The 11,950-nt window shown below is 45.9% G+C and overlaps 1 protein-coding gene across 1 annotated transcript in view; it reads left to right on the top strand.

Annotated features, from left to right (window-relative positions):
• Positions 1 to 669: 669 nt before the first annotated feature.
• LOC123492680 (transmembrane protein 132C-like) overlaps positions 670 to 11,950 on the top strand; it is a 57,483-nt gene continuing 46,202 nt past the window's right edge. Inside the window, exon 1 of the mRNA XM_045225458.1 lies at positions 670 to 1,170. Coding sequence (XP_045081393.1) covers positions 1,122 to 1,170 — 49 coding nt within the window. The 5' untranslated portion in view covers positions 670 to 1,121. The remainder of the gene's footprint in view (positions 1,171 to 11,950) is intronic.

Raw genomic sequence — 11,950 nt, 5'->3', positions numbered from 1 at the left:
TCCAGCCCTGCGAGCGTTCCATCCCATTCGGTTTCTCTGGGAGCGCGCTGATCATGACTCACTCACTGCCATAGCTGCAGAGTGGGTGAGAGGAACACGAGATTAATTCAACTCTTTCTTCACTTATTGTACACACAAAAAGTATAACTATTAAAAGAATGATGGAATCTTATGATAGCCCAACCATCATATTGATTAATCTCAGAGAGTGAAATAAATTAATTACTCTATCAGAATTTAGCTGGACACATTAGCCGGATATAACATCTTAGCCTATACTGTGACAATAGCATTTTCCCGCTGAACATCTGTTGAAAACGTGGAAATTATTCTTATGGAGGAATTATATGCATTGTTTGGGACCCTCGCCGTATCCTATAGACTGTAGTCTACCACGCGCAAAAGAAAAATGGACTAGGTCTATTGAGGAAAATGTTATAACATGACAATTATGTTTGATTAATTCTAAATTGAAGATAGTTTTCATGAGTTATTCTTTACAATACAGGTGGCCAATAAATATAACGTGGTGCAGCGCGCGAGGGTCTGATGTGGAGAGCACTGATGCACCAATCGGAAAAATATGGGCGCACCGTTTCTCGTGTTATGTCAAAGACCAGCGTTGGGCGGTTCAACTGGTGATGTAGGAATCATAGTCTGCGCAACGGACACACATGTGAACGGTCAATACAACCTACACTCGGTAACTCTCTAAACCGGGGGCCATTAAAATCTTACATTTATTAAATCAACAAATTAGTTAAGGATAAATTCTAGTTTATTGCATCAGGGTTGGATACTGGCACGGACCGTTATTCCCCTGGAGTTGCTCAGTTCCCTCCTCAGCACCAAGACATTTCGCACTGTTTGGGTACCTGTCGTGCCAGGGATGGCTGTTGACTGTAGGACTTTCGTCAGCTTTCAGCACTTGTACTGAGGAGATACATCAAATGTGTAATTAATGGAAAACGTGTATCCTGTTAATTATTGAAAGAGACAAGAGAAAAGTTGTGCGCAAAGTTGTGGCACCTTTCCTCGGGAGCGTCGGTAGGGACCAGAGCCGTCCCACCTTTTTTCCCTTTTTTGTACGTGTGGAAGTTTCTGAATCACCGGAAGGGAAGATGGCTCTACTCTGCACAATGGGGTTTACCGTGGTCGTTCTTTGCGGAGGTGAGAAATTCTCCTAATCCCACTTTTATTAATAAGAATAATAGGCTATACTGCAATTTCAGCGCAATTTCCGTGCGCGTCACACACTGTAATTGTCTTTCATTGAGATGCGATGCCTTCTGCAAAAACTATTCACATCATATTTAAATCAGGTTTTTTCTGGGAATAATCTCCTATGTGTTCTGTGATCAGTATCCAATCATATCCAGTATAGCCACTATTTAATTGCTATTTAATAGACACTATTTAAATAGCTAGTTAGTAGCAATCACATCAACTTTCTCTCAATGATCTCTCTGACATCCTTTTCTAATGTATAATCTTAATGTTAGTCATCATCATGAACAAGGCTAAGAATAGGTATGGGTTAACAGAAATGTGAGAATCTCTTGCTCTTTCTCCTGGAAAGTGGATGACTAAATTGCAATATGAAATACCAATTGGAGTGGTGAGATGTTATACAAGAAATGGGAATGACTGTACTCAAGGCAGGGATATAGAGGGAAGAAATAATGTGTTAGTCATTGGTAGTGACTAAACTCTATATGTGTAATATTCTAGGCTATGGGTCAAGGACAGGTTGGTTTGGATTATGGGGATTGTGAATAGAACTTGACATAGTTTTAGCATAGTTGCAGGTGTGTCCCACCATGGTTTTGAACCCCAGTCATGTTCTATATACCTAATGCTGGGCTGAGAGAGGGAGTCTGGGCATGTACTCAGCATGGCTGCTTGCCAAAGCCTGCAATTGGGAAGAGAGTGTGTGTGCCAGTACACAGCATTTGTGTGTGGGGAAAGAGAGTGTGATGTATTAGGGATCTTCTCAGTGTGTACTCTTGTGGTTGTACCTGTTTGTTTGTGTGTGCGTGTGTGAGTGTGTGTTGCATATGTGTGCAGGTGGGAGAGGTCAAGTACCAAAACATCATTGGACAGTTCACTTAAAGGTAAAGGGCTGAATGGATTCTGTCCTGCTGGCTCTCTGCCTCCTGGTGTGTGGAGCCTCAGGGGATGTCTTGGCCCAGTTCCACAGACGGCTCTCCCTTGAGGGGTAGAGGAGCTCTGGGGGCTGGGTGGTCTCTTTCTGAGATTAGAATCCTACACACACACAAACCATTTCACTGCAGAAGACCAGAGGTCGGCACTATAAACCTGACTGAACAGTAGAGTAAAACAAGCAGTACATGTTATAGGACTCTATGGTTAGGGAGCAGCAGTGTGAAGTAGGCGGCAGGTAGCTTAGTGGTTAAGAGTGTTGTGCCAGTAACCGAAAGGTTGCTGGTTCTAATCCCAGGGCCGACTAGGTGAAAAATCTGTCGATGTGCCCTTGAGCAAGGCACTTAACCCTAATTGCTCCTGTAAGTCACTCTGGATAAGAGCGTCTGCTAAATGACAAAAAAAAACATTATATATATAAAGAGCTGCAGTAGGGAGGAATGGTGTGTAAAAACATAAGGAAGAGTGCAGCAGTGGCTGGGGTATTCACTGCACCAGCACATATAGGACCAGTATGTTATAGAACAGTTTATAAGAATCATAACATGGAAACACAGGTCATCTTGAGGAGGGTTGAGTACATTAATCTGATTGCTCCTCCTCAAATCAATGCTGATTCCACAGCCTGTTTTCTGCTGCTAGTTGTATTACTGTGCTCTGCTGATTACTGTAAACCCTGAAAATGACATCAGATTTTAAAGGACAATTGATTTTTACTTTAATGCGATGGACCTTTTAGACATAGCATTCACCTGTTGGGGAGGTAGAGATAAAGAATTTGGAGAGGGATTATAAACTCCCAGTAATTTATTGGGTAAGAAACCACAAACGTTTCGGCATCACTGTGGCTTCTTCAGTTTATTCACAGTTAGTCAGCATCTCTACACTAAATAATGTTCTCTGGGTGTGCGCCAGCTCATGCCTTCACTACAGTAATATGTACTACAGTAAAATTACATGACCAAGGTGTTAGGCCTACTGCTGCTAGGTAGCTCTCTCTCTGCTCTCCCCCTCCCCTCTGTCTGTCCTTGATTGCAGGAGTGAAGTCTGGTGTGCGGGAGTCAGGGTTCCAGCTGCAGCTCATTCACCATAATCACCTCAGCCTTTAAGACCCGGTCAAACTTTCCACTCATCGTCAGATCATAGTCAAGACAACCATATATTTGGAACCTGACTCCTGCCTCCGCTTCACTCCTGCCACCACCATCCTGCTCTCCACTATCGGGCCTCTCCTTTGGACTCACCACGGACACTAGGACATTACGGTACCACACCTGCCCTGACCTGGATCTGTACCCTCCCTGTAACCTGGACTTGCTCTTCCCCATTTATTGGAAACCTGGACTATTGAACATTATAATAAACCTGTTAAAACTTCTCTGGCTTGGTGTACTTGTCTGCATTTGGGTTCTATCCAGTTAAATCATAACAGTATGATCTGACCAACATGAACCCAGCAGACAGTAGCTCGGATACCACCCCAGAGTGCACTCAGATTTGGACTGCCATAGCCAATCAGGGCATTCTACTTGGCCAACATGATACCCTGTTTAAGACGATTGCTGAGGACAGTCAGGTGCTGCTTAATCAGGTTCAATTACTCACCAATCAAGTGTCTGCCCTTACTACCCCTTCAGCCCAGATCAGAGAGCCTTTTGTTCCTGCTCCAGAGCGCTATGACGGGAACATGGGAACCTGTGGCGATTTTTTGACTCAATGCTCGTTAGTGTTTGAACAACAGCCCCTCACCTACGCCTCAGAAAGAGCCCGTATTGCCTACCTTATCAACTCTACTAGCGGTTCCGCTCGTGCCTGGGGATCCGCGGTCTGGGAGAGTCAGTCGGACATTTGCAACGCTTACGTGGCCTTCACCACGGAGATGAGGAAGGTTTTTGACCACCCCGTGCGAGGCAAGGAGGCTGCGAAACGGTTGTTTTCTCTTCGGCAGGGGGCTCGTAGTGTGGCGGAGATGGCAGTGGAGTTTCGGACTTTAGCAGCAGTGAGTGGTTGGAATGACGAGGCATTACAAGGAGTGTTCATCAATGCTTTGTCGGAGACTTTAAAAGATGAATTGGTGTCATATGATGAATCGCCTACGCTGGATAATCTTATTTCACTCACTATCAGGTTGGATAATCGGATTCGGGAGCGCCGCCGGGAGAGGAGTGTTAGTTCCAAGCAACCTGTCTGTCATCAACAAACTCCTTCCTGCATCGTCCCTACGGAGAGAGCCGTGTCTTCCCGAGTCGATACGAGGAGCACTGAACCCGAAGCCATGGAGGTGGGTCGTGCACGGTTGTCCTCAGAGGAGCGTGCACGTCGTATTCAGGCTCGGGTCTGCCTGTATTGTGGAGAAGCTGGTTATTTCGTTCCTTCCTGCCCAGTTCGTCCGGGAAAAGGGCCGGCTCATCATTTATGGGAGAAGTTTTGGTGAGCCGAGCAGCGGATTCTTCCTCTTCTCCCCGCATTCTGCTCCAGGCATCCCTCCAGTGGCAGTCCCAGAATTTCTCTGTTAGTGCGCTGATTGACTCTGGTGCCGACGAAAGCTTTTTTGGATAGAGAGTGGGCTCAACAAATGGATTTGGAGACTGTTCCTATGGACTGTCCGCTGCAGGCTAAGGGTCTAAATGGACAATTGTTGACCCGCATTACCCATCAGACTGTTCCTGTTTGTCTTAGAGTGTCGGGGAAATCATCAGGAGAACATTCAATTCCATATTATCGACTGCCCACAGACTCCCTGGTCCTTGGTATCCCCTGGCTCATAAAACACAATCCACACATTGATTGGGTGACAGGTAGCATTGTTTCATGGAGCACATTTTGTCATGTGAATTGTTTGTGTTCTGCTCAGACTCCTGCCAGTACTGTGCCTCAACCTCCACTGGAGTCCATGGATCTTTCTGCTGTTCCTGACGTGTATCATGACCTGGCATCCGTTTTCTGCAAACACAGAGCTACTTCTCTTCCTCCTCACCGGCCTTACGACTGCGCCATTGACCTCCAGCCAGGAGCCCCGCTCCCCCAGCAGTCGCCTGTACAATCTCTCCCGGCCGGAGACGGAGGCTATGGAGAACTACATTCGGGACTCCTTGGCGGCAGGTATTATGCGTCCTTCCTCGTCACCTGTAGGAGCGGGATTCTTTTTTGTTGCTAAGAAGGATAAGACCCTCAGACCCTGTATTGATTACCGTGGACTTAACAACATCACCATTAAGAACAAGTATTCTCTGCCTTTGATTAATTCTGCTTTTCCCCTCCTTCATGGTGCTACCATCTTTACGAAACTGGATCTACGAAATGCGTATCACCTGGTGCGCATTCGTAAGGGTGATGAATGGAAGACTGCCTTCAACACACCCTTGGGACATTTTGAGTATCGGGTTATCAATCAATCAATCAATTTTATTTTATATAGCCCTTCTTACATCAGCTAATATCTCGAAGTGCTGTACAGAAACCCAGCCTAAAACCCCAAACAGCTAGTAATGCAGGTGTAGAAGCACGGTGGCTAGGAAAAACTCCCTAGGAAGGCAAAACCTAGGAAGAAACCTAGAGAGGAACCAGGCTATGAGGGGTGGCCAGTCCTCTTCTGGCTGTGCCGGGTGGAGATTATAACAGAACCATGCCAAGATGTTCAAAAATGTTCATAAGTGACAAGCATGGTCAAATAATAATCAGGAATAAATCTCAGTTGGCTTTTCATAGCCGATCATTAGAGTTTAAAACAGCAGGTCTGGGACAGGTAGGGGTTCCATAACCGCAGGCAGAACAGTTTAAACTGGAATAGCAGCAAGGCCAGGCGGACTGGGGACAGCAAGGAGTCACCACGGCCGGTAGTCCCGACGTATGGTCCTAGGGCTCAGGTCTCTCAGTTGGCTTTTCATAGCCGATCATTTAGAGTTGAAAACAGCAGGTCTGGGACAGGTAGGGGTTTCGTAGCCGCAGGCAGAACAGTTGAAACTGGAATAGCAGCAAGGCCAGGCGGACTGGGGACAGCAAGGTGTCATCATGCCCGGTAGTCCTGACGTATGGTCCTAGGGCTCAGGTTCTCAGAGAGAAAGAGAGAACGAGAGAATTAGAGAGAGCATACTTAAATTCACACAGGACACTGGATAAGACAGGAGAAGTACTCCAGGTATAACCAACTAACCCCAGCCCCCCGACACATAAACTACTGCAGCATAAATACTGGAGGCTGAGACAGGAGCGGTCCGGAGACACTGTGGCCCCATCCGAAGAAACCCCGGACAGGGCCAAACAGGAAGGATATAACCCCACCCACTCCGCCAAAGCACAGCCCCCGCACCACTAGAGGGATATCCCCAACCACCAACTTACAATCCTGAGACAAGGCCGAGTATAGCCCACAGAGGTCTCCACCACAGCACAAACCAAGGGGGGGCGCCAACCCAGACAGGAAGATCACGTCAGTAACTCAACCCCACTCAAGTGACGCACCCCTCCCAGGGACGGCATGAAAGAGCACCAGCAAGCCAGTGACTCAGCCCCTGCAACAGGGTTAGAGGCAGAGAACCCCAGTGGAGAGGGGAACCGGCCCGGCAGAGACAGCAAGGGCTGTTCGTTGCTCCAGCCTTTCCGTTCACCTTCACACTCCTGGGCCAGACTACACTCAATCATATGACCTACTGAAGAGATAAGTCTTCAGTAAAGACTTAAAGGTTGAGACCGAGTCTGCGTCTCTCACATGGGTAGGCAGACTGTTCCATAAAAATGGAGATCTATAGGAGAAAGCCCTGCCTCCCGCTGTTTGCTTAGAAATTCTAGGGACAATTAGGAGGCCTGCGTCTTGTGACCGTAGCGTACGTATTGGTATGTACGGCAGGACCAACTCGGAAAGATAGGTAGGAGCAAGCCCATGTAACGCTTTATAGGTTAACAGTAAAACCTTGAAATCAGCCCTTGCCTTAACAGGAAGCCAGTGTAGGGAAGCTAGCACTGGAGTAATATGATCAAATTTCTTGGTTCTAGTCAGGATTCTAGCAGCCGTATTTAGCACTAACTGAAGTTTATTTAGTGCTTTATCCGGGTAGCCGGAAAATAGAGCATTGCAGTAGTCTAATCTAGAAGTAACAAATGCATGGATTAATTTTTCTGCATCATTTTTGGACAGAAAATTTCTGATTTTTGCAATGTTACGTAGATGGAAAAAAGCTGTCCTTGAAACAGTCTTGATATGTTCGTCAAAAGAGAGATCAGGGTCAAGAGTAACGCCTAGGTCCTTCACAGTTTTATTTGAGACGACTTTACAACCATCAAGATGAATTGTCAGATTTAACAGAAGATCTCTTTGTTTCTTGGGACCTAGAACAAGCATCTCTGTTTTGTCCGAGTTTAAAAGTAAAAAGTTTTCAGCCATCCACTTCCTTATGTCTGAAACACAGGCTTCTAGCGAGGGCAATTTTGGGGCTTCACCATGCTTCATTGAAATGTACAGCTGTGTGTCATCCGCATAGCAGTGAAAGTTAACATTATGTTTTCGAATAACATCCCCAAGAGGTAAAATATATAGTGAAAACAATAGTGGTCCTAAAACGGAACCTTGAGGAACACCGAAATGTACAGTTGATTTGTCGGAGGACAGACCATTCACAGAGACAAACTGATATCTTTCCGACAGGTAGGATCTAAACCAGGCCAGAACTTGTCCGTGTAGACCAATTTGGGTTTCCAGTCTCTCCAAAAGAATGTGGTGATCGATGGTGTCAAAGGCAGCACTAAGGTCTAGTAGCACGAGGACAGATGCAGAGCCTCGGTCTGACGCCATTAAAAGGTCATTTACCACCTTCACAAGTGCAGTCTCAGTGCTATGATGGGGTCTAAAACCAGACTGAAGCATTTCGTATACATTGTTTGTCTTCAGAAAGGCAGTGAGTTGCTGCGCAACAGCTTTTTCTAAAATTTTTGAGAGGAATGGAAGATTCGATATAGGCCGATAGTTTTTATATTTTCCGGGTCAAGGTTTGGCTTTTTCAAGAGAGGCTTTATCACTGCCACTTTTAGTGAGTTTGGTACACATCCGGTGGATAGAGAGCTGTTTATTATGTTCAACATAGGAGGGCCAAGCACAGGAAGCAGCTCCTTCAGCAGTTTAGTAGGAATAGGATCCAGTATGCAGCTTGAAGGTTTAGAGGCCATGATTATTTTCATCATTGTGTCAAGAGATATAGTACTAAAACACTTAAGTGTCTCTCCCGATCCCAGGCCCTCGCAGAGCTGTGCAGATCCAGGACAGCTAAGCCCTGGAGGAATACGCAGATTCAAAGAGGAGTCCGTAATTTGCTTTCTAATGGTCATGATCTTTTCCTCAAAGAAGTTCATGAATTTATCACTGCTGAAGTGAAAACCATCCTCTCTTGGGGAATGCTGCTTTTTAGTTAGCTTTGCAACAGTATCAAAAAGAAATTTTGGATTGTTCTTATTTTCCTCGATTAATTTGGAAAAGTAGGATGATCGAGCAGCAGTGAGGGCTCTTCGGTACTGCACGGTACTGTCTTTCCAAGCTAGTCGGAAGACTTCCAGTTTGGTGTGGCGCCATTTCCGTTCCAATTTCCTGGAAGCTTGCTTCAAAGCTCGGGTATTTTCTGTATACCAGGGAGCTAGTTTCTTATGACAAATGTTTTTCGTTTTTAGGGGTGCAACTGCATCTAGGGTATTGCGCAAGGTTAAATTGAGTTCCTCAGTTAAGTGGTTAACTGATTTTTGTCCTCTGACGTCCTTGGGTAGGCAGAAGGAGTCTGGAAGGGCATCAATGAATTTTTGTGTTGTCTGAGAATTTATAGCACGACTTTTGATGCTCCTTGGTTGGGGTCTGAGCAGATTATTTGTTGCGATTGCAAACGTAATAAAATGGTGGTCCGATAGTCCAGGATTTTGTGGAAAAACATTAAGATCTACAACATTTATTCCATGGGACAAAACTAGGTCCAGAGTATGACTGTGGCAGTGAGTAGGTCCAGAGACATGTTGGACAAAACCCACTGAGTCGATAATGGCTCCGAAAGACTTTTGGAGTGGGTCTGTGGACTTCTCCATGTGAATATTAAAATCACCAAAAATTAGAATATGATCTGCTATGACTACAAGGTCTGATAGGAATTCAGGAAACTCAGAGAGGAACGCTGTATATGGCCCAGGAGGCCTGTAAACAGTAGCTATAAAAAGTGATTGAGTAGGCTGCATAGATTTCATGACTAGAAGCTCGAAAGATGAAAACGTCATTTTTTTTTGTAAATTGAAATTTGCTATCGTAAATGTTAGCAACACCTCCGCCTTTGCGGGATGCACGGGGAATATGGTCACTAGTGTAACCAGGAGGTGAGGCCTCATTTAACACAGCAAATTCATCAGGCTTAAGCCATGTTTCAGTCAGGCCAATCACATCAAGATTATGATCAGTGATTAGTTCATTGACTATGACTGCCTTTGAAGTGAGGGATCTAACATTAAGTAACCCTATTTTGAGATGTGAGGTATCACGATCTCTTTCAATAATGGCAGGAATGGAGGAGGTCTTTATCCTAATAAGATTGCTAGGGTGAACACCACCATGTTTAGTTTTGCCCAACCTAGGTCGAGGCACAGACACAGTCTCAATGGGTATGGCTGAGCTGACTACACTGACTATGCTATTGGCAGACTCCACTAAGCTGGCAGGTTGGCTAACAGCCTGCTGCCTGGCCTGCACCCTATTTCACTGTGGGGCTAGAGGAGTTAGAGCCCTATCTATGTTGGTAGATAAGAGGAGAGCACCCCTCCAGTTAGGATGGAGTCCGTCACTCCTCAGCAGGTCAGGCTTGATCCTGTTTGTGGGTGAGTCCCAGAAAGAGGGCCAATTATCCACAAATGTTATCTTTTGGGAGGGGCAGAAAACAGTTTTCAACCAGCGATTGAGTGCTGAGACTCTGCTGTAGAGCTCGTCACTTCCCCTAACTGGGAGGGGGCCAGAGACAATTACTCGATGCCGACATCTTTCTAGCTGATTTACACGCTGAAGCTATGTTGCACTTGGTGACCTCTGACTGTTTCATCCTAACATCGTTGGTGCCGACGTGGATAACAATATCTCTATACTCTCTACACTCGCCAGTTTTAGCTTTAGCCAGCACCATCTTTAGATTAGCCTTAACGTCGGTAGCCCTGCCCCCTGGTAAACAGTGTATGATCGCTGGGTGATTCGTTTTAAGTCTAATACTGCGGGTAATGGAGTCGCCAATGACTAGGGTTTTCAATTTGTCAGAGCTAATGGTGGGAGCCTTCGGAGTCTCAGACCCCGTAACGGGAGGAGTAGAGACTAGAGAAGACTCAGACTCAGACTCCGACTCGCTACATAATGGGGAAAACCGGTTGAAGGTTTCTGTCGGCTGAATGAGCGACACCGGTTGAGCATTCCAACAGTATTTCCCTCCAGAAGCCATGAGAAAGTTGTCCGGCTGCGGGGACTGTGCGGGGGATTTATACTAACATTACTGTCTGTACTTACTGGTGGCACAGACGCTGTTTCTTCCTTTCCTACACTGATATTACCCTTGCCTAACGATTGCGTCTGAAGCTGGGCTTGTAGCACAGCTATTCTCGCCGTAAGGCGAGAATTCTCCTGTATATTATGAGTACAGCGACTGCAATTAGAAGACATCATGTTAATGTTACTACTTAGCTTCGGCTGTTGAAGATGTTGATGAACCATGTCCAGATAAAGCGTCCGGAGTGAAAAAGTTGAATAAGGGAAAAAAGTTGCGATGGAAAAAAGGAAAATAACGTAAAGTTGGCAGCTAAAACGCACAGGAAAATGACTCTTCTGTCTCGGGATAAACGTCCGGGGTGAAAAAAGTTTAACGAAAAAAGATGAGTGAGGACAAAACTAAAAAGTTGGTAAATTTGTTGAACACAGAGATTGATTAAACGTTTATTAAAAGTAAAACGTGAATAGTTTGTTAGGTAGCCAAGTAGCAACAAACAGCAGAGCAGCACGGAGACAATGCGGAAGCGAGACGGAAGCTGCCTTTTGGGTTGTCTAATGCCCCTGCTGTTTTTCAGGCACTAGTCAATGATGTCCTTCGGGACATGTTGAATCGGTTTGTTTTTGTCTATCTGGATGATATCTTGATTTTCTCAGAGTCCTCCCAGGAACATGAACTGCATGTGCGCCAGGTGTTGCAAAGGTTGTTGGAGAACAAACTGTTTGTGAAGATGGAGAAATGTGAATTTCATGTGTCTGAGACCTCTTTTTTGGGTTACATCATAGCTCAGGGGGAGCTGCGGATGGACCCAGCTAAGATCTCTGCTGTCACGGACTGGCCAGCTCCCTCTACCCGCAAACAACTTCAACGATTCCTGGGGTTTGCGAACTTCTATAGGAGGTTCATCAAGGACTACAGCCGCATTGCGGCGCCACTCACCGCTCTCACCTCCATCTCACGACCGTTCGCTTGGAATGAAGGGGGCCGAATCAGCGTTCGAAGAACTGAAACATCGCTTCGCCTCGGCTCCCCATTCTGATGCAGCCGGACCCCGACCGCCAGTTTGTCGTGGAGGTGGATGCATCCGACACTGGGGTAGGTGCAGTGTTATCACAACGTTCTCCTGAAGATAACAAACTGCATCCCTGTGCTTTTCTCTCAAGGAAACTTTCTCAGGCAGAGAGGAATTATGATGTTGGAAATCGTGAACTGCTCGCCGTTAAGCTGGCTCTCGAGGAGTGGCGACATTGGTTGGAGGGGGCGGAACAACCCTTCATCGTTTGGACGGATCATAAGAATCTGGCTTA

This window comes from Coregonus clupeaformis, chromosome 15, assembly GCF_020615455.1.
Source record: "Coregonus clupeaformis isolate EN_2021a chromosome 15, ASM2061545v1, whole genome shotgun sequence".
Classification (NCBI taxonomy): domain Eukaryota; kingdom Metazoa; phylum Chordata; class Actinopteri; order Salmoniformes; family Salmonidae; genus Coregonus; species Coregonus clupeaformis.
The sequence above is the reverse complement of the archived record's forward strand: the minus strand, read 5'-3'. Positions and strand labels throughout refer to the sequence as shown.